This window comes from Salvia hispanica, chromosome 4 (genome assembly GCF_023119035.1).
Source record: "Salvia hispanica cultivar TCC Black 2014 chromosome 4, UniMelb_Shisp_WGS_1.0, whole genome shotgun sequence".
Classification (NCBI taxonomy): Eukaryota; Viridiplantae; Streptophyta; class Magnoliopsida; order Lamiales; family Lamiaceae; genus Salvia; species Salvia hispanica.
The window spans coordinates 21,199,051-21,218,619 of NC_062968.1; the positions used below are offsets into that span (position 1 = coordinate 21,199,051).

At 37.4% G+C, this 19,569-nt stretch overlaps 4 protein-coding genes across 4 annotated transcripts; 2 read left to right on the top strand and 2 right to left on the bottom strand.

Moving 5' to 3' along the window:
- Nucleotides 1–6,248: 6,248 nt before the first annotated feature.
- Nucleotides 6,249–8,473, bottom strand: LOC125224361 (peptide methionine sulfoxide reductase B5-like). The gene is made up of 3 exons (XM_048127754.1): nt 8,146–8,473; nt 6,627–6,783; nt 6,249–6,550 (listed from the first exon to the last, which is right to left on the bottom strand). Exons 1-3 carry the CDS (start codon nt 8,400–8,402, stop codon nt 6,383–6,385), a joined length of 582 nt encoding a protein of 193 aa, XP_047983711.1. The 5' UTR covers nt 8,403–8,473; the 3' UTR covers nt 6,249–6,382.
- Nucleotides 8,474–10,978: 2,505 nt separating this feature from the next.
- On the top strand, nt 10,979–13,782 carry LOC125223581 (glutamyl-tRNA reductase 1, chloroplastic-like). Its single transcript, XM_048126786.1, has 3 exons — nt 10,979–11,358; nt 11,766–12,007; nt 12,232–13,782. Exons 1-3 carry the CDS (start codon nt 11,073–11,075, stop codon nt 13,372–13,374), a joined length of 1,671 nt encoding a protein of 556 aa, XP_047982743.1. The 5' UTR covers nt 10,979–11,072; the 3' UTR covers nt 13,375–13,782.
- A 1,667-nt stretch (nt 13,783–15,449) lies between these two features.
- On the top strand, nt 15,450–18,034 carry LOC125219705 (protein RMD5 homolog). The gene is made up of 2 exons (XM_048121748.1): nt 15,450–15,647; nt 16,754–18,034. The coding sequence occupies exon 2, from the start codon at nt 16,760–16,762 to the stop codon at nt 17,912–17,914; it is 1,155 nt and encodes a 384-aa protein (XP_047977705.1). The 5' UTR covers nt 15,450–15,647; nt 16,754–16,759; the 3' UTR covers nt 17,915–18,034.
- A 660-nt stretch (nt 18,035–18,694) lies between these two features.
- Nucleotides 18,695–19,222, bottom strand: LOC125220630. Its single transcript, XM_048122786.1, has one exon. The coding sequence runs from the start codon at nt 19,220–19,222 to the stop codon at nt 18,695–18,697; it is 528 nt and encodes a 175-aa protein (XP_047978743.1).
- Nucleotides 19,223–19,569: the final 347 nt, after the last annotated feature.

Sequence of the window (19,569 nt, forward strand, 5' to 3'; positions counted from 1 at the left end):
CAAGAATTAAATTATACTATATTTTACCCCATTTTAAAAATCTTCTCATAAAGCCCACTCACAAAAATTTTGCCCATATAAGTTTTGGTAATTCACGATTTATTTATTTCAGTGATTTTTTTTATCTCTACTAATTTTCGAGCTTCTATATATTGCATAGAGTGTGTTATGGTGTGTAGAAAGCATGAGCATGACTCTCCATTTATAGGGCCAAGCCAATGCATGGGAGGCTGCTGGAATTAATGGCACCGTTATGACTAATGGGTAACGGCTAGAAGTTATAAATGTCTCTCAGACTCGATGAATCTAAACATCTGAGAAAGTTCCCGATGTATCTGGACTTGCATTGGTCACACGGAAGATGAACGGCAGCCAAATGTCTTCCCACATCTCCTCGGGGATGTTCTCCCATGTCTCCGAGGGATGGATGTCTCCTAGGAGATCAACGGAAGACGTTCCCCATCTCTCCCGAAAGATGTTCCCCATTTCTCCCTAGAAATTATAGTATTAGCTAGATTCCATCGATTACAGGTCTTCCTCTCCGTCATGGCCAACAATTATAAGATGTTTAGAATTGTAATAGAATGTGTTAGTTTTAAATAAATTTATAATATGATTTGAAATTGGTGCACTGTGTGCAAAATTAGCATAACTAGACTTATATCAATAAAATATATCAATACATTTTACTTTATCGTCGGTTAACAAAGAACGACTGGGGAGTGTGGTTGGATAAATGTTGTCGGTTGTGCGTGTCCAACCCTCTCAATAACAGGAAATCGGTGGAGGGGCACTTGCTCCATTTTGGGAGCTTGGGTTAGTTGCTAGCTTCTGTACTAAACTCAAGGATCGAGTGATATAGGGAAAGCGTATGATAGGACGACCTACCTAGTCACAACATTTACAAGAGTTCCAAGGGGTGCCAAAAGGATCGTCAGCTTGAAGGAACTCCTGTGGGAATAATAGTTTATTCTTCTTGCCTTTGTCGGTTGTGTCTGGGTCGTGCCATATGAATTTTACTTACCTTTTGTGGCGACATGTGAACAATATTAACCACTTCATGATTGTTGAGTTGATCCCACAACCCACGCAAATAAAAAATGATGAATTCGTCATCGGGGCCAAATTCATGTTGGACAATTGTTGGCTTTGATAAAAAATGTTGGGGAAGATATCATGTTTCGTCCTATATTTATCCATCAATACATAGAGCCTATTGAATTCCTGCCTCTTAAGGTAAGCAATGCCAACAAGCATCTTCAGTAGATCATGTAGCCTGAGATGAATAGAATGTATACCATTAAAGTGTTCATTGTTTTGATATGATATAGTGGATACTAACAGTGAATTATAATCAATGTCGAACTAATTTCTAGTGCCGAACTGTCGAACCTGTCATTAGTTTGTTTTAGGTCATTGTAGAACATTGTTAGTTTGTTTTAGTCATTTTTAGTTTGTTTTAGTTCAAAGTTAATGCCCATCCATCCGTTGGTGGTGGGAAAAGACATGACGATTGCATGCATTGGAGACGGAGGTCGGCGACGAGGATGTGGCCTCGTCGAAGGCGGAAGAGGACTAGACGCCGGTCGAGGTCAACAGGCGTCGCGTGGCGGCCGCGGTGCAGCCGGTGGCTCCAATGCCACGCCGCAGCTGTCTCGGACGGAACTGGCGGCATCTCTATCTGACGAGATGGAGCAAGGGCTTACGCTGAATGCATCTGCTTCTGCTTCGTCATAGTCGCCTTCGATGGCGGCGGCAGTAAATCCTCCTCCGATTCAACCGAAGATGGAGCAACAGCTTAAGCTGAAGGAATCTGCATCAACTTCAACTTCAACACAAGCACCTCAACCTGACCCCAAGTTCCCGCCAAGGCCTGGGTTTGGAAACTGGGGCGAGGAAGTAATAGCTAAGGCAAACCACTTCTTCATGGATATCAAAGGCATAAATCTGAGTCATTACCATGTGAGTCAAAATCATTTGATTATACGATTATACTATTATCTTATATATTATGTATTGATGTATAATTACTGGCCTTAGTAAACAAAGCAATCAATTTATCTTACATCACGCCATAGCAGAAATCCCATATATGTGATTAAAAATTGCATATGTATTGACCTTATAATTGTAAAATAGGAAATTGTGTAAGAATTGTAGCCCAATTAGACTTCGTTTGATTGTCTTGCTGAGAAACATCATGTTATGTTAGTTGGGATGTGTTTCATATTTTATGGATTATAGTCTATGTTAATCCCTTGATTGTTTGTCATGCTAGTGCATTGTGGTTAAGAGTTGGTTAAATATGATATACCTTAACGTGGTTAAGAGTGGTTAGATATGGTATACCTTAACGGATACCTTACCAAAAATTTGGTATGAGAAAAAACCATACATTTACCTTACCATGGTATACCTTATTTTCAGTATGACGAATTTCTATACTGATATTGTACCTCATTTCGATATATTATATTGAAATTCAGTATACGTACTTTTGTGGTATACCGAACTTTCAACATCAATGAAAATAAAGTATTTAGATTTTTAGTAACAGTAGGAAATTTGATAACTTGTTTCGATTTTGAGTTTCGTAATCAGTTGTGTTCGGTATATTAGCAAACCAATCGATAACATACGTTACATATCCAACTGAAGCAAGTTTATAGAGGCACGTATATGTTGTGACCAAGTAAGAATGTATATGCATAAATTAGCAAATCAATCGACTACATACTGACAAACTCATAGTTTAGGCTTGTTTTATGGGTGATTAGAGAGTGCTTTTGATGGTTTAAGATGCTAAATACAGGTTTTTCACCGCATATACACTAATTAGATGAGTTAATGGGTTTGTCGTAGTTTTGTGATGAAAACAGGTTGAAACGAGCCGAAGCTGAATTTTAAGGAGTTCTCCAGAAGAAAAACCCGACCGGGTGTTTCTCATTTCGCGGAAAACCCGGTCGGGTGTTTTGCAGAAGCTAAAGGAAAGCCCGACCGGGTGTTTTCCATTTCTCGGAAAACCCGGTCGGGTGTTTTGCAGAAGTCGGGCTTCGGGAAGAAAACCCGGTCGGGTGTTTCGCCACTTACAAATCACCCGACCGGGTGTTTTGAATGCGTGCTCACTTAATCCTGATTTTTACTCCGAGTATAAAAGGGTTCTTACTCATTTTCGAACCCTAACTTCCCCCACCGCAAAATAGAGAGAGAAATCGAGAGATTCAAGAGGATTGAAGGCAAGGAGGCTTCCATCTTCAAGAGATTGAAGAAGAAAGATTATCCCCAACATCAAGTCCACCTTAGGGAGTTCTATTTTCCACTTCTACTATGTTTACTTTTGATGTTCTTGTATTTACTTTTGTTTTAGCTTCCATTATGAGAGGCTAAGTCTTTATTAGGGATATTGGTGAAGTTTGTATGGAATCCATGGGTTAAACCTTGATTTATGCTTATCTATCTCTTTGTGATGGTTTTGTTGATTATTGTGCTTTTTCATTATCTAATTGCTTAGCTACCAATTGGATGTCTTGTTCTAATCTTTGTCATTGAGAGATGCTTGGTTAGATTGTTAAATAATCAACAACTCCGTGCGTTTTATGTTATCGAGAGATGCATAGCTAGAGAGAGGGCTTGGGTCCGTAGGTCTTAGGAGTCGGTCTTGAAGTGTAGGGAGGAGACTCCGACATTAGAGGCCGATCAACGCGTTAGATGCACCCGAGAGGGGGTCTAACCAACTAACCCGACCTTCCTAGCCACACATGAGACCCAATAGATGAGCATGATCCCTAGGTGAACACCCGTGATCCATACCAACGGATCCATGTCCCTACCTTCCCAAATTTGTGTGAAAACTACCTTTTATTTGATTTAGTTTCTCAATTTGCTCTTATTTGCTTACTTGTTCTTTGATCTTAGTTAAGAAAAATAAAAAACCCCTCTATTAGTCTAGATAGTGTTCAAAGTTGCATCGTAGTACTCAAGCCGGCATTTAGTCTTCGAGGATCGATAATTTCAACTTGCCACGTGCTACATACCCCATACACTTGTGGGTGACATATTTATTGCAAATTTAGCATGAGTCAAGTTTTTGGCGCCATTGTCGGGGACTAATTTGCTTTTGTGTTTGATATTGTGATAAGATAGAGAATACTAGTTTAGACATTTACTTGCTTTATTTAGTTTAGTTTTCTAGTTTAACTCTAATTTCCCTTTGTTTCCTCTCTTGTGTTGTGTAGGTTTTTATGCTCACGCGCTCAAGGCATCTACCCCTTGAGCCGATTAATTTAGAGATAGAAGCTACCAATAGAAGAAGAGGAGGACGAAAGAGGAGAGCACGAGCTCAACATTTAGTTGAGCCAATGGAAAATTCAAATGAGAACAATGAGGAAGTCCCACCTCCACCTCCACCTCCCCTTAATCAAGACCAAATCATCCTTCAATTACAACAACAAATGGAGGAGATGAGAAGGGAAAGAGAGGAAGAAAGGAGAAGAGATGCACCGGTTAGAAATGCATTTGGGAACGTTAATATCCCAATGCCACTCATTGATCCAAGAGTGAATGCCAACAATTTTGAGTTGAAGACGGCATTGATCCAATTTGTGGAGCAACGTGTTTTCTCGGGAAGGCCCACGGAGGATCCTAATATGCACTTAGCCAAATTCTTGGAGATTGCCAACACAACCAACTTAATGGGGTTCCCGAAGATACAATCAAGCTTAGGCTATTCCCATTCTCATTGACGGGATATGCTAGAGATTGGTTTGATAACCTTGAGTCGGGCTCGGTTATAAGTTGGGATGACTTAGCCAAAAAGTTCTTGGAGAGGTTCTTCCCTCTTAGCTCTACTCTCAACCTACAAGCGGAGATCTCCCATTTTAAAATTAAGAGCCAAGAGTCTATGTTTGAAGTATGGGAAAGATTTAACGCTTTGTTGAAATACACTTGTGGGTGACATATTTATTGCAAATTTAGCATGAGTCACATACCCAATTAAGGCAAGTTCGCACGTGCACAACTCATTGTTTATATCCCGGATTTGAGGCTGAGACTAACAAAGACACTCAAGATATTTCATTCTATTTCCTGTGATTTGGCCATGAAACTATCATTTTAATTATAAGTTGAACGTGAATTCATAAACAAAAATCAGATGTCATTTAAATTATAAGTTGAACGTGAATTCATAAGCAAAAATCATATGCTACCTAATTAAACTATACTAAATCTGTTCTTTGAAAAAATGAATCCATTTTCATTCAAGTTTTTCTCAAAGTTTTCTTTGTTACGAATAGCAATTATGGTTTTTTTTTTTCAATAGTTCATTATCATTTCACATGTCTATGTTGTCTTGCTTCATATGTACAAGGCCCTTGAAGGTTCGAAATTCCAAATATTTGACATATAGCGACTGAGTGAGTTCAAAGCTAGTGTCCATTCATCCGCTGTTGGTGGGAAAAGACACGACGATGGCATGCACCGGTGCTTACCAGGACTCACCGATACTTGGAATTACTTTTTCTTAACACTTGAGCAGCATCAAAGTTAGGAATTGATCAATCGTAATCATATTTATTGAACATTTTCTCTAGTTGATTTTGATGAGATTTGATTCAAACTTTTCAAGATTTTGTTTGTTTTTGATTCACTTTTGGCTGTGTTTTAGCATTAGAATTTAGGAGCATGTTATTATACAAACCTAATAGAACTATTCAGTATTCAGTCATGAAATTTTATTGCAAGCTAATAAATGCAGTATTTGAGCTAGACTTTTATCTATACCATCCTTAAAAGTTCTATCGTCATAACATGTTTCAAAGTTGTAAAACAAGCCACAAGTTTGAGCCTTGTTTTAAAGATAAGAGAAAAATAATGATCCAATAGTTGATTTTATAGTGATGAAACTCTCATGGACACATTCTAGAACACCTTTATTACATTGATATGGTTGGGGATTCATGGATGACAATGGAAATATTAAAAGTTTGGAACAAATCAATAATATTCAAAAATAGACTTGTAATTTCATAACCATTTCCCGAAGTTTTCATTTTAGTAACTTTTTTAGAAATACTAAGGAGAAATTTTGCTGCAAGTAAACAAAGTTCTTGTAATAACTTGTTCCTCTAAAAATTTCATATATTATTGTTGAAATTTTTAGGGTAAAAGAATATACCTACATCAACTTGTTTGTTTTATGCAGTACTATACTGCATAAAATCAACAAGCTGGAGGCTCGGCAATGCATATATGCATATCAAAATCTGCGATAACAGCTTATTTAATACAGCAATTGATAGTGATGGTAAAGAAGTTCTATTATCAGGCAATACACACAACAATACTATCACATTCAAATTGAAGCCCAAAGCTCGTACTCAACTCACTGCGAAGACGGCTCGGAATTTCCCGGAGTGAACTTGAGCGATACACTGTTAACGCAATGGCGTTCATCCGTGGGTGTACGGAAGCCTTCTCCTTTGAAGACGTGGCCAAGGTGTCCACCGCAGGCTGCGCACGTGATCTCTATCCTATGTCCATCAGGATCAGGCTGCACGCGGTGCCCATATGTAAGATATGCTGGCTACTACTCCAAGATTGCACAGGAGAGGAGAAAGAGAACTTACAGTTCGGTTTATGGCCCCAGGGAGTCCCTCGTAAAAGGCAGGCCAACCGCAGTGGGAGTTGAATTTGGTTGTCGACTTGTAGAGGGGAGTTCCACATCCTGCACATTCGTATACGCCCTCCGCAAATAGCTTGTCATATTTACCAGTACCAGGAAACCTGGTCGTACAGAGTGATTAAGTATATCTCATACAAGACTAAATAAACGATATTGTATAATAAACACATGCCTTCTGCTCCGTAATGTACAACACTAGACAAACTCAAGGTATCACGATTTCAAAGAGACGGGGAATCATTGCAACTACAGATCCGAGAAGAGGACCAAGTTATTGGTGAGAAAGACAGAAGAGCTTAGCAAATTAAGTATATCATATCGAAAACATATGAAAGCAGAAGCAGCAACAAAGAATGGACTAAGAGCCCCAATAACTTGCAACTACAGAAAAACACAGTGCACAGCTATGCATCTGTGTTATCTCACAATAATCTGAAGTAATCCTTGTCATGAAGTGACAACTAAAGCTCTATGTTATCAATACGAACAATGAGAGAAGTATCAAGCAAATGTAGATTCTGATAAGTCTGATCTGATCAGTCATCACAATAATATGTGACTTTCAGTTTCAGTCAAGAAAATCTATATCTATATTCTATACATACGTCTGTATCTAGGAAAGGATTCTCAAGTCTTTCAGTCGAAGTCTCGAAGATATGCTATACTAGACACACCTTCTGCTCCATAATGTATAACACTAGACAAACTCAAAGCATTGTAATTTCTAAGCGATGGGGAATTATTGCAACTACAGATCTGAGAAGAAGACCATGGTGAGCAAGGCATAAGAGCTTAGTAAAATAGTAATATGTATCATATTGAAAACATATTAACGCAGAAGCAGCAACAACGGAGGGTGAACAAAGAGCTTCCCGACAACATACAATTACAAAAAAACACTGTGCACAGATATATCTGTGTAATCTCACAATAACCTGAAAGTACTCCTTGCAACAAAGTGGAAACTAAAGCCCTACGTTATCAATGCGAACAACAAAGGAAGAAGTACCAAGCCAAGGTAGATTCTGATAAAGGCAAAAATGAAGCACAACCAGAGTTCCTTCCCATTCATTTGATCCGACCAGTCACCACAATTCCATACACATGTGGTAAGCAAACATTTAGCATTAATTTATCCCATTAAGATAGACAATTATTAGCAATTGCATCAGTTTGTGAATTAAAGATTTCAGATAGACCATCTCCAGCAAGACACAATCCTCAATTTGAATCTGCTATCTCACAACTTGTGACTTTTATCGTAAAATATTAAAACCCTAGAAACTTCAACAGCTAAAATCTCTCATTGTAACTGATTAACTCATCAACATCTAGAAGAATCAGAACACCTGCATGATTAATCTCCACGATTACACACCGACGAAACTAAAACCCCATGAATTTCAAAATTCCAATGAGAAAATAAAAAACATTGCAAATATTGGGGCTAAAATCAAACGTACTCAGTGCCCTTGAGCCGTAGAATACGAAACTGCTCCGGCGAGAGGATCGCGCGCCACTCCTCCTCCGATTTCTGCACTGAATCGGTAGCAGCCATGGCCACAACTCCGCTTCTGAAACCCTTCTGAAAACCACAGGACAAATTGGAGATCTGGCGAATTGGAGATTTGGTGAAGCGATTGATTGAGTTGGGATTGAGCGCTGGGGAGCTGCCACTGAACGTTCTAGAAGCCGCGAGAGGTGAGATTTTCATTATCATCTTGATATAAGTATTTAATTACATTAATCGACTCGTTTTTCACCCATTTTTCTTTTATATTCAATGCATCAATCCATGGCTACGGGAGTAAGTATTAATCTGTGGATGAGGAGTGAGCAAGGGGGAATTGGCCACGTTGTATTTATTGGCTCTAGTGCTCAAAATCTTCATCTGGATAATGGATAATTGGATGTCAAATTTTGGAAGGTTATGACCAATTCGGTAAATGAGACTCGTGCAATCGTATATGGTGAAACAACATAATAATTGGCATATGATAAAAAAAGGATGATGGATGAAAATTCAGATGAATCTCACCCCGAAGTTATTATACCGTAAACAATACTAACCATTTAGAGTGGAAATAGTCAAATAGTAAATGATGGGGCATGCATGTGACTAATTACAATATTATGACTTTGTTTGTTTGTACTTAGTTAAACATATGTAAGAGCCAATTTAAATCTAAGAGTAAGTATTAATGAAGTACTTATTTATTAGTTTAAGGCAACATTAAGGAAATATTTGATCATTTTCCCTTTACATAATTTTTACTTCATTTTTTATGAATAAATACATAAATTAAACTCTAAAGCTCGCTTCATGATGAATTATTAATTAATAAAAAATTAACAATTTCAAAGTAATATTTTGACTTCTAACATACTTTCTACCACTAAATCAATACACACACGCTATTTTAATTCACGGGACGTGATCAAATGAAAACTTTAAATATTGTACAAACTCAAAACTATGATCTGGATTATTGAAAAATGTCAACATATCAAAAAAAAAACATCAACATGAAAATGTCAACAGAATTTCAACGGTAGTCAATGATTGATGTTGTGTTGATATTGTGTTGGCATTAAAATCTTGAAATTTTACACTGTGTTGATATTGTATTGAAACTGTGTTGATATTGTGTTGGCATTAAAATCTTGAAATTTTACACTGTGTTGATATTGTATTGAAACTGTGTACTTGCCTTTTTTCCATGCTCCTAATCGTGGAATACATTTTTCAAAAATCAAAATCATAGTACATATTTTCAAATATTTGCCATGAATAATTCGTGATAAGAAAATGTGTTGATTAGTCATAATATTGTGATATTCAACTAATAATATGTTCTTATATTCTTTCTTGGTGTTGATATTGGTATTAAAGAATTTTGAGTTTGTATAATATATAAGTTTGCATTTTATCACTGACCTTTAATTCACATTTTATATTCTACCACTGAATCAATACGCTCACGCTATTTTAACTCACATTTTACGAGTTGAATATAATGTAACAAGATTTAATCCATTGGAACATAAAGAGGGGTAATAATTAAGTGGATATCATATTTGTAGCCCAAAATATAGATGTACATATATTTAAGCAAATAATTTTCCGGCCCAAATGAGGATATGTATACACACATTGTCCAAGTGACAGAATGACATCTTTCACTTTTTATAATTTCAAATAAATAAATAATACTAATGACATTTCTCTAGATATAAACAAACATGTATAGAACAAAATAAATGAAAGTTAAAAAAGAACAATACTCATAAATAATACTCGATCAAAATATTGTGACATACTAACTTGTATGAATATATTATATATACCTCTAACAATAACAGTCGGCTCGATGTGTACATCCATGTATAACCCCACCAGTCACAATTGCATGAATTATTCATTACTCGTCGTCAGCGGTTAATATATTCATAAAAAAGAAGAAGTAAAGTAAAAAATAATATGTGGAGGATAACTTACATAAAATTGGTTTGAATTATACCCCCAATCTTTTACATAACTTAGTTAAAAAAAATTGGTTTAAGTTATACTCCAAATATCAAACAGTGAGCTCCGTCCAAATTTGACTTGGAACTTTTATTCAAAAAGAACGTGGCGACGTAGTCAACACAAAACCGAGAAAACGAAGAAAAACAAAGCCCGGTTGGAGCGCCGTTATCATTAGGCGTGTGCCGCCCAAACGTCCGTTTACTATTACCAACCTCTCCCGCTACCTAATCTAAAATATTTACTAGGAGTATATAAATAATTTTATTTAGATATTTATAGTCTAATCTAATGGAGTATAAGAATAATAATTACTCTGAAAAAAATATTAAAGTTTATAAATAACATGAGACCTTAAAATGTGTATATAGTTGTATATCAATAGAAATTAGAAAATACTTCATTCGTCCAAAAAAAATAGGACAATTGATGTATGACACGAGTTTTAATATAGAACTGATAAAGTAAGAGAGAAGAAGAAAAAGTAAGTGAGAAATAGTGTTAGTGAAATGATATGTATGATTATTATTTATTGAAAACTTTTCATAAATGAATGTGCTATATTTTTTGTAGACAGTAAAAAATGGTAAGCTCTATTTTTTTTGGACGGAGGGAGGGAGTATATTTTTTCTAGTATGTCGCATCGATTTTTGGATTTTAATTGGATTTTTTAGAATTTTTCGTTATTGGATTGATTTGATTATTCTTAATACTACTATAAATTAGAAATTTAAATTAGAGATAGGTTCATTAAATAGGAGCTGTTGAAATTTTAGTTCAACCTTTACACCAAACCTCTCTTCTCTCTCTTTGATTCCCTTCAATAAAACTCAGCTGCCACAAGTCCTCCGTTCACCGGCACCAATGGCGGCGGCGAGCGGCTTCGCGATTTCTATCTCATCCGCCAGCTGTAGCGTTAATTCGTATACTGGATTAAAAATTGATCATTGCAGCAATCTGTCGACTTCTTCCATGGTTTGTTTTCCTCCACGCTCGCGAGGCCTTTTCAATGATCTGAGGCATAAGATTTCCGAGCCTGAAACGCGGTCGTTTAGATTATGGCCCCGATGCGAGCTTGCTTCCGGCTCAGAGATCCCCTCCAAATCGAGCCTCTCCGCTTTGGAGCTTCTGAAGACTTCCGCTGCTGATCGTAGGTTTCCTTGTTATTTATCTGATTTTTTTAGATTTTGATTTGGATTTTTACTGAAAAATGTTCCTTGTTTGGATTAATTGCCATTGATGTTGGAGATTTGTCAATAGGATTTTTGTGCTGGTAAATGATTAATAGCTGATTAGGTAATTTAGGGCTGTGCAAGGCACACGATGGTTGATTTTTCTCCTGTTTGACCTTGATTGTTGACTTTTGTGGATTTTTAGAAATTATGCACTGAGATATTGGAGAGTTTTATGTTGTAAATCAAATCCTCTTTTACATCACAATAAATTAAGGAAGTTAATTAATAGTGTGTGATTTTTGTGGAGATCTTTTAAGTTTAGATGCTTCTTGAGTTGGATCATGAAGGGATAAAGCTCTAACAAAGACTTGTAATCATTCAGGTTATACGAAAGAAACGAGCAGTGTTTTGGTTGTTGGTTTTAACTACCATACAGCACCCATTGAGATACGCGAGAAACTTTCTGTTCCGGAAGCGCAATGGCCTCAAGCGATTGGTGAATTATGTGCTCTGAATCATATAGAGGAAGCTGCTGTTCTCAGCACGTGCAACAGGCTGGAGATATACGTGGTGGCTCTGTCACAGCATCGTGGAATAAAAGAAGTTACTGAATGGATGTCTAAGGTAATCACAGTTTGTAGGCTTCTCATTTGATGACTGATGACCTTATTTTCCTTAAGAGAATGAAATATTAGATCATTCATAGAACTGGCAACGTGCTTTCATGTTAAATAGTGTGATGTACTAATCCTTTTCTGAATAGGTATTTTCTTGAATCAACCAGGGAAGTTTCTCTGAGTGTAAATTTTAACTGAGTAATGTCTGAGATTGTCTATCTCGTTCTGCAGATAAGTTCAGTGCCAGTTTCGGAGCTGTGTCAGCACAGAGTTTTGCTATACAACAAAGATGCCACACGACATCTCTTTGAAGTATCTTCAGGGCTCGATTCCCTTGTTTTAGGCGAAGGTCAAATTCTTTCACAGGTGAAACAGGTTGTTAAAACAGGACAAGGGGTCCCTGGATTTGAACGTAAAATCAGTGGGCTATTCAAGCACGCGATTACTGTGGGAAAACGTGTTAGAACAGAAACCAGCATCTCTACTGGCTCAGTATCAGTAAGCTCGGCTGCTGTGGAGCTTGCTATGATGAAACTTCCAGAGTCTGCTCATGATTCGGCAAAAATGTTGGTTGTCGGAGCTGGAAAGATGGGGAAGCTTGTGATAAGGCATCTAGCTGCAAAAGGATGCAGAAGGATAGTAGTTGTTAACAGAACAGAGGACAAGCTAAATTCAATTAGAGATGAGCTCAAGAATGTTGAGATTGAATACAGGCCTTTCTCGCAATTATTGCCATCTGCTGGTGAAGCAGATGTCATTTTCACGTGTACAGCTTCGGAAACACTTCTGTTTTCGAAAGAGCAAGTTCAGGCACTTCCCCCCGTGGGTCCAGAAGCCGGAGGCAAGAGGTTATTTGTCGACATTTCCGTTCCCAGAAACGTGGGATCATGCGTATCGGATGTTGAGAGCGTTCAAGTTTACAACGTGGATGACTTGGAGGAAGTAGTGGCTGCCAACAAGGAAGACAGGTTGATGAAAGCCATGGAAGCTCAGGCGATCATTGAGGAAGAAGTGAAACAATTCGAAGCATGGAAAGACTCTCTCGAGACTGTCCCAACCATCAAGAAGCTCAGGGCGTACGCAGAAAGAATCAGGGCCGCTGAGCTGGACAAGTGCTTGTCGAAGATGCGTGATGATCTACCAAAGAGTGAAAAGAAAGCTATATACGACCTGAGTGTCGGAATTGTCAACAAGCTCCTTCACGGTCCCATGCAGCACCTGCGGTGTGATGGCACAGATAACCGCGGGCTGGATGAAATCCTCGAAAACATGCAGGCGCTTAACAGAATCTTCAGTCTGGACACGGAGATATCCGTCCTGGAGCAGAAAGTACTAGCGAAAGTGAAACAGCAGAACAAACAAGCAGCTTGTTGAGATCTTTGTATGTGATTCATTTGATTTTGGGGAGAGTGCCTTCTCTCCATCGGCATTGAGTTTTTCATTCTTGGAGGCGTCGTAACTATGTATAGGCGGGGACGAGCAACGAGGATACAAGAGCGAGCCGTTGAAATCGGGCTTAGCATTAAGAATAAGCATGAGAGAGGTTAGCCTTTTCTTCTTGTGTTGATTGTATAGACATGATGACTGCATATTTTTCTCACTAATTTGTGTTGATGCAATACTTGTAAGCATATTTGTTATGGGAATTTGATTTTTCTCAAAAGCATCTTCTTGTAAGCTATAGATATAGAGAGAGGCATCACAATTTGTTGTATCTGTTTGTTGCTTATGCAACATTTAAACATTATGTGGGATCTTTATTCAGTAGGAATTTTTTTATCAGGAATTAACATCCCTAATTATGTCGTTTGGTATGATGTCTTTGAGAGAGAGATAAAAGATGCTTTTATTTACATTTACTACTATTTTTTCGTTCCACAATTTAAGTGTTTTGTTATATTAGAGCATTCACAATTTCTATAATTTTTGTGGCATCGGAAATTGATAATGTGATATCAGAATAAATAACAGAGAGAGGAGTGATGTGAATAAATAAAATATTTTTGTTTCAATAATTAAAAATGTGTTGGATCATTGAATTTACTTCTTCATCTATTCTCTAATCTCCGATCCCACGTCAATTTTGGTTTGGCTGGCAATTGTGGGACGAATTGAAATGGCTAAAGATTATTTTTTAAGAATGTAGGAAGTAGGAAAACAAAATTAAGTACTGTAATAAATGTACAGCTAATTAGCCCTTTTTTAAACATGCTCTCGAACTAGCATCAATTGTAGAGTAGTCGAACTCAATTTAAGACACGAGTTAATTAAAACTCTACCCCAGTTTACGTAATTATATTATTTAAAAGCATAAATGGCCAATTTTTTTTAATTAAGAGTATCTGCAGCTGTTGAAAAAAAGTCGTCCGTCCGTCCGTGTCAGCGGCAAGGACGAGCTCGTCCGCCGCTGCAAGCCGTCCGTCCGTGCCAGCGGCACGGCGCTACTCTTAGCTAAGAGCACGTCCGTGCCACTGAGCACCCTTACGTGGCGCTGTCTGATTGGCCAACGGCTTAGCCGTTGCCATATTCTAATTATTATTTTTTTTTATAAAAATTTGAAATTAATTTTAAAAACGTTTTTAAATAAAAAAAAATATTTTCCCACTTCCCAAAAAATTATATCCGTTTTCTACCCACTTTTAATTTATTTTTCAATTTTTTCCCCCAAAATTCACATTTTCATCTATAAATACCCCCACTTCAACACAAAAAAAAATCACATTTTAATTATGTATTTTTTTTATTTTTTAATGTATTTTTATAATGTAGAAATGGTTTTAGTAATCGAAGTATTTAAATTGAATAATAGAATGGTGGGACATTTGAGCTTGTCCTTGTAGAAGAACACGGATGTGGATGTTGTGCTCTTAGCTAAGGACAAGGAGTAAAAGTGGGTGCGGGCCCACCTCCGTGCTCTTATTTAAGAGCACGGATGGGTATGTTCTAAGTTTGATCAATTCTAGTGTATCCCACAATTTTAAAAATTACTAGTCAATTATTCCATAGCTAAATCTTTTATCATGCTACATTCTTGAATTTATCAACGTAATGCATACATATGTAAAAATTGCTCATATTTTTTCGTTTGCCAAATCATAGATTATGGTATAATTGATAAAAATTATTAAAGTTATAAAAGTAATTGTGAAATAGACCTCAATTTCACCAAACTTATAATTTTTTGATCATTTACCCTACTCAAAAATATATTCCCTCCGTCCCATTAAATATGCAACATTTGAGAATCGGCATGAGTTTTTATGTAGTGTTGATTTATGAGTTAATGAAGAGAGAGTAAAATAAGAGAGATGAATAAGTACAGATAGAGATATTTTCATTTTAGGAAACGTATCATTTTTAATGGAATAAACTAAAATGGAAAATGTTTCATTTCTAATGCGACGGCACTAGATAACCAACAAATAATTTCATTATTAATGAAAACTAATCTCAAAAAACAGAAATAGAAAACTCATTCAGTTCCTTTTTAATTTCATTATTAGTGAAAACTAATCTGAAAAAACAGAAATAGAAAACTCAGTCAGTTTCTCTTTCCCACCACACTTGATCTCTCTTTTATTTCTTCACAGGTTACATAACCGCTGCTGCTTCTTCCACTGCATAATTCGCAATCAGCAAAAATTTAGGTACACAATTTTGTTGTAATCGTTTGTATTTTCTTTAATCTCACTATTAAATTCTCGATTTTCTTTGTCGCCTGTATCAAGTGGCAATGAATTCCTCGATAAGATCAAATTGTTTTCATGCTGTTGTTAATTGTACCGTATGCTGTTGAATATTTCCTTTTACGTTGATTATTTGGTGTTGCTGCTGATTAAATTGTTTCTGTTGGCATTTTGAATTGAGAACATTGTAAAATCCATTGATGATGTGTGAAAAACCTAGTTTTGGGAGTTGTGGCTTATTCTATTTACATAAATATACTCCTATTGATGTGTTTCACGAATTTTTAATGTGAAATTGGTGAAGTATGAGAGCGAAAAAAAGCAATTGAAGAAGCATTTTATTAATTGTGTAATGTGTGGTGAAAATGTTTCATGTTGTTGCTGTGAAATGGATTTTAGATGAGTTCTCATGATATGATTTTGTTAGAGTTTCCTTATGCTATCCGTCTTCTTTTCACGCATCCGTTGTTGGATTGGAGCTCTTTCGTGAATTGGTTCATCTGATCTTCCAATTTTGTTGTTTTGCTATGCACTCGAGTTTGAACATTGACTGCACCTTAATGAATTGATAACTTTCGGATGCGTTAAGCAATTAGAAAGCATATTGCTTCGTATCAAGTAGGTTGTTTTTTATTCTCAGTTGCACATCATGCTTCCTGTGTTGCTGTCTATTTGTTTGGATAAGAACTATGTTTTATGCCTCTTTTTGCCATTTGCCATCGGTGCACTTGTCAGAAGAACGAAGATATTAGATGGCGAAGTAACAAAGTTGGTATGTTTAAGGTGGAAAAAAATGAATTTCCTTTTTATCGAGAAAACATTATACTTGGTGTTCATGGTTTTTAGCAGAGAACTCCAGTTTAGGTTTAAATAGTGAACCAAGGAAAGGGCCACTACGGCCTTCTTTTGAGAAGATGCTGATTAGCTAGATCTTTTGTTTCGTTATGATTCCCAGTTATGGTTAGGGCGACTGAACTGACAGCTTTTGGAAATTGTTCATGGTTTCAGCTGTTTTAGCATTTGATGTATTGAAATATTTGTCTGTGTTGGGTTGTTTTCTAAACTAGTGAAACATGGAGCTGATTGCTGTACAAGATTCGTTCGAGAGGGTTGCAAAGAGACGAAAGCTGTCATCTTCGAAATCCCAAGAAATAATCATCCAAGTTGTCTATGAAATCGAGCAGGCACTGTTAAGAATACAATCAAGTAGCGATTCCATCGTTGCAGACGTTGATCAGAAGACAGTTCTTGCTGAACTGAAAGCCAAGCTTCACGTTGTCTGTTCACACGCTCATTTAGAGGGACCGCTGCAAGATACGGAGCTCACCAGGTGTCAGAAGGTGCTTGAGAAAGTGCTGCATCCGGACATATCCATGGCGTGCGTAGATGCTGATTTCGATCGCCATGTTATAAACCAGATAATTATTCGTCACTTCTACTCCGAAGCCCTATTTGACATCGTCGACTGCTTGGTTAAAGAAGCAGGGGAAGATGAAGCTATTTCACTCAGATTACAATATCAAGAGCTTCATGAAATACTGGAGGCTCTGAAGTCAAGAGATCTCGGGCCGGCTTCAAAGTGGATCTCTGCGAACCAAGATAGACTGCGCGAGTCCGGCTTGGATTTGGAGCTAAAACTCCACAAGCTGCAGTTTGTGGACCTTTTGCAAGGCAAGGGAAGATCTTCCGCGCTTAAATACGCCAGAACTTATCTCGCTCCTCTGGCTTCTCGTCACATGGACGCGATACAAAGGCTCCTTTGTAGCGTGCTGTGGGCAGAGAGGCTCGACAGGTCCCCCTACGCTGACCTGGCGGATCCAAGCAACTGGGGGAGTTTCGCGGAGGATGTGACGCGGGCCTTTTGCAGCTTCGCAGGGCGGTCGATCAGGGACCCTCTGACCGTTGCGCTAGCTGCTGGGATGGAAGGGCTGCCGACTCTGCTGAAGCTGGCGAACGTGATGGCAGCGAATAAGCAGGAGTGGGAAGCGATGAAACAGCTCCCAGTGCCTCTAGAGCTGGGGAGGGAGTTCCATTTTCATCCAATCTTTGTCTGTCCCGTTAGCCGGGACCAATGCAGCGAAGAGAATCCGCCTATGCTGCTGCCGTGTGGCCACGTCCTGTGCCAGCTGTCGATCGATAAACTGTCGAAGGCGGGCACCCGGAACTTCAAGTGCCCTAACTGCCCTCATGGTGCTTCTTTATCACAGTGCAAGCAACTGTGCTTTTAGCATAGGAGTAGTTTATAGTGTGAATTTGCTGTTTTGATCACATTTTTTTGCAGTAGCAGTGGATTCAATCTTCCTCCCATGAATTGGGTTAGATTGTTTTATTCACTAATTTTTTATCTAGATTTGAACATTTCAATAATTTAATTGTTTTATATTCTTCTTTTTAGTTGAAGCTGCAATTAGCATAAATAATAAAATGTGAGAAAGAAAGAGAAAATCAGAAAAATGATATAGAAGAAGATAAAAATAAAAAATGAACAGAAAAATTCAAAAATATAAATAATACATACCAAAATCAAAAAGTGAAACTAGTTTTTTTAGACAACAAATAGTATTTGTTATCTTTAAAGAGTTTAATGGTATAGATGTCTATTTTACATACCTCATTTAGTTCACATATATTTAATTTCATTTTCATACTAGTAGTTGTTTATAAATTTTAATTGATATTTTTAATTTTATAAAATCAATATTTTATCAATTATTTTAATATTTTATTCGTAGTTATATGAAAAATAAATAAATCAAGATGTGATTTTTTAAGTAATTTATAGAATTATAATGAAATTAAAATGCATAAAACAATAAATAAATTAAGATGTGAACACAGACAGCCTTATCCACAAATAATACTACATGAGTTTGATTGAATGAAGAATGATGAATCACATATTCTACAAGTTAATAAAAATTATGCAAATCGAAATTAACGAAAAATTGGCATAATTTAATTTGAATGAAATGTTTATCCAACAAACTGAAGCAAAAAAAGGTTCGTCCCTAGCTATGAATATCATCGCTACCAAATCCAAACAATTTCCCCAAACCAGAGAGCAAATTACCAGAATCCGACAAATCCGTCATTCCAGCAACGTACTCCTCCACCAATTCCTTGACAGACCTCGCCGATAACGGATGAAAATGTGCGCTCCACTCCGCCACAAAACCCCTAACCAAAACCAATTTCTCATCGTCGTCCATCCTGCGCCACTTGCCGCTGAAATCCTCCGGTTTCAATCCGGCGAAATCGGAGATCTCGGCGAACAGGAGCTCCTTGCTTTTTCTGAAGGCGTCTTCTCGCTGAGCGATCTCGGAATTCAATCGCTTGATCTCGAGGCTGAATTCGGCGGCCAGCAATTGCTCGCTGGGGGTTTCGGTCTCTTTGGTGCAGGAGATTCGGAGGGCTCTGCGCCGCCGGGCCGGTCCGAGCCGGATGGTGTGGAGTGCGGGAGGGAGATTTGGGGATAGGGTTTGGAATTGGATCGTCGGAGCCGGAGCGATTGGTGTGGTTGCGGTTATTAGAATCATTGCCTCGAATTCCCTCAGTTACACAAGAAGGGGCAAAGTTAAGTTCGTTGCTCTTACTAAGGGCCTGTTTGATGCGGAAAAGGCAAAAAAAGGCCTTTTTTATGGGCTAATTTTATGATTGATACATATGGACTTATTATGTCAGGCCCATGACTCGAATCAGGCCCAACTTTCACAGTACTTAACTTTAAAATTTTCATAAACTCTATATTTTGTTTGTTACTATCTCTATGCCACAATAATGATCACTCTCGATATTAGCACGAATTTTAAAAAATATAAAAAAAGTTAGTTAGAAAAGTTAGTGGAACGTATGATCCACTTTTTTATGTTGGTTTTATAATAAA

What these genes read in the sequence shown, in the direction of transcription:
- LOC125223581 (XM_048126786.1), top strand. Translation starts at nt 11,073, where the DNA reads ATGGCGGCGGCGAGCGGCTTCGCGATTTCTATCTCATCCGCCAGCTGT. An exon ending in GAAGACTTCCGCTGCTGATC is followed by an intron (nt 11,359 to 11,765) that starts GTAGGTTTCCTT and finishes GTAATCATTCAG; the next exon opens with GTTATACGAAAGAAACGAGC. An exon ending in TTACTGAATGGATGTCTAAG is followed by an intron (nt 12,008 to 12,231) that starts GTAATCACAGTT and finishes CTCGTTCTGCAG; the next exon opens with ATAAGTTCAGTGCCAGTTTC.
- LOC125219705 (XM_048121748.1), top strand. Translation starts at nt 16,760, where the DNA reads ATGGAGCTGATTGCTGTACAAGATTCGTTCGAGAGGGTTGCAAAGAGA.
- LOC125220630 (XM_048122786.1), bottom strand. Translation starts at nt 19,222, where the DNA reads ATGATTCTAATAACCGCAACCACACCAATCGCTCCGGCTCCGACGATC.
- LOC125224361 (XM_048127754.1), bottom strand. Translation starts at nt 8,402, where the DNA reads ATGATAATGAAAATCTCACCTCTCGCGGCTTCTAGAACGTTCAGTGGC. An exon ending in CTACGGCTCAAGGGCACTGA is followed by an intron (nt 6,784 to 8,145) that starts GTACGTTTGATT and finishes CTGTACGACCAG; the next exon opens with GTTTCCTGGTACTGGTAAAT. An exon ending in CTGGGGCCATAAACCGAACT is followed by an intron (nt 6,551 to 6,626) that starts GTAAGTTCTCTT and finishes CACCGCGTGCAG; the next exon opens with CCTGATCCTGATGGACATAG.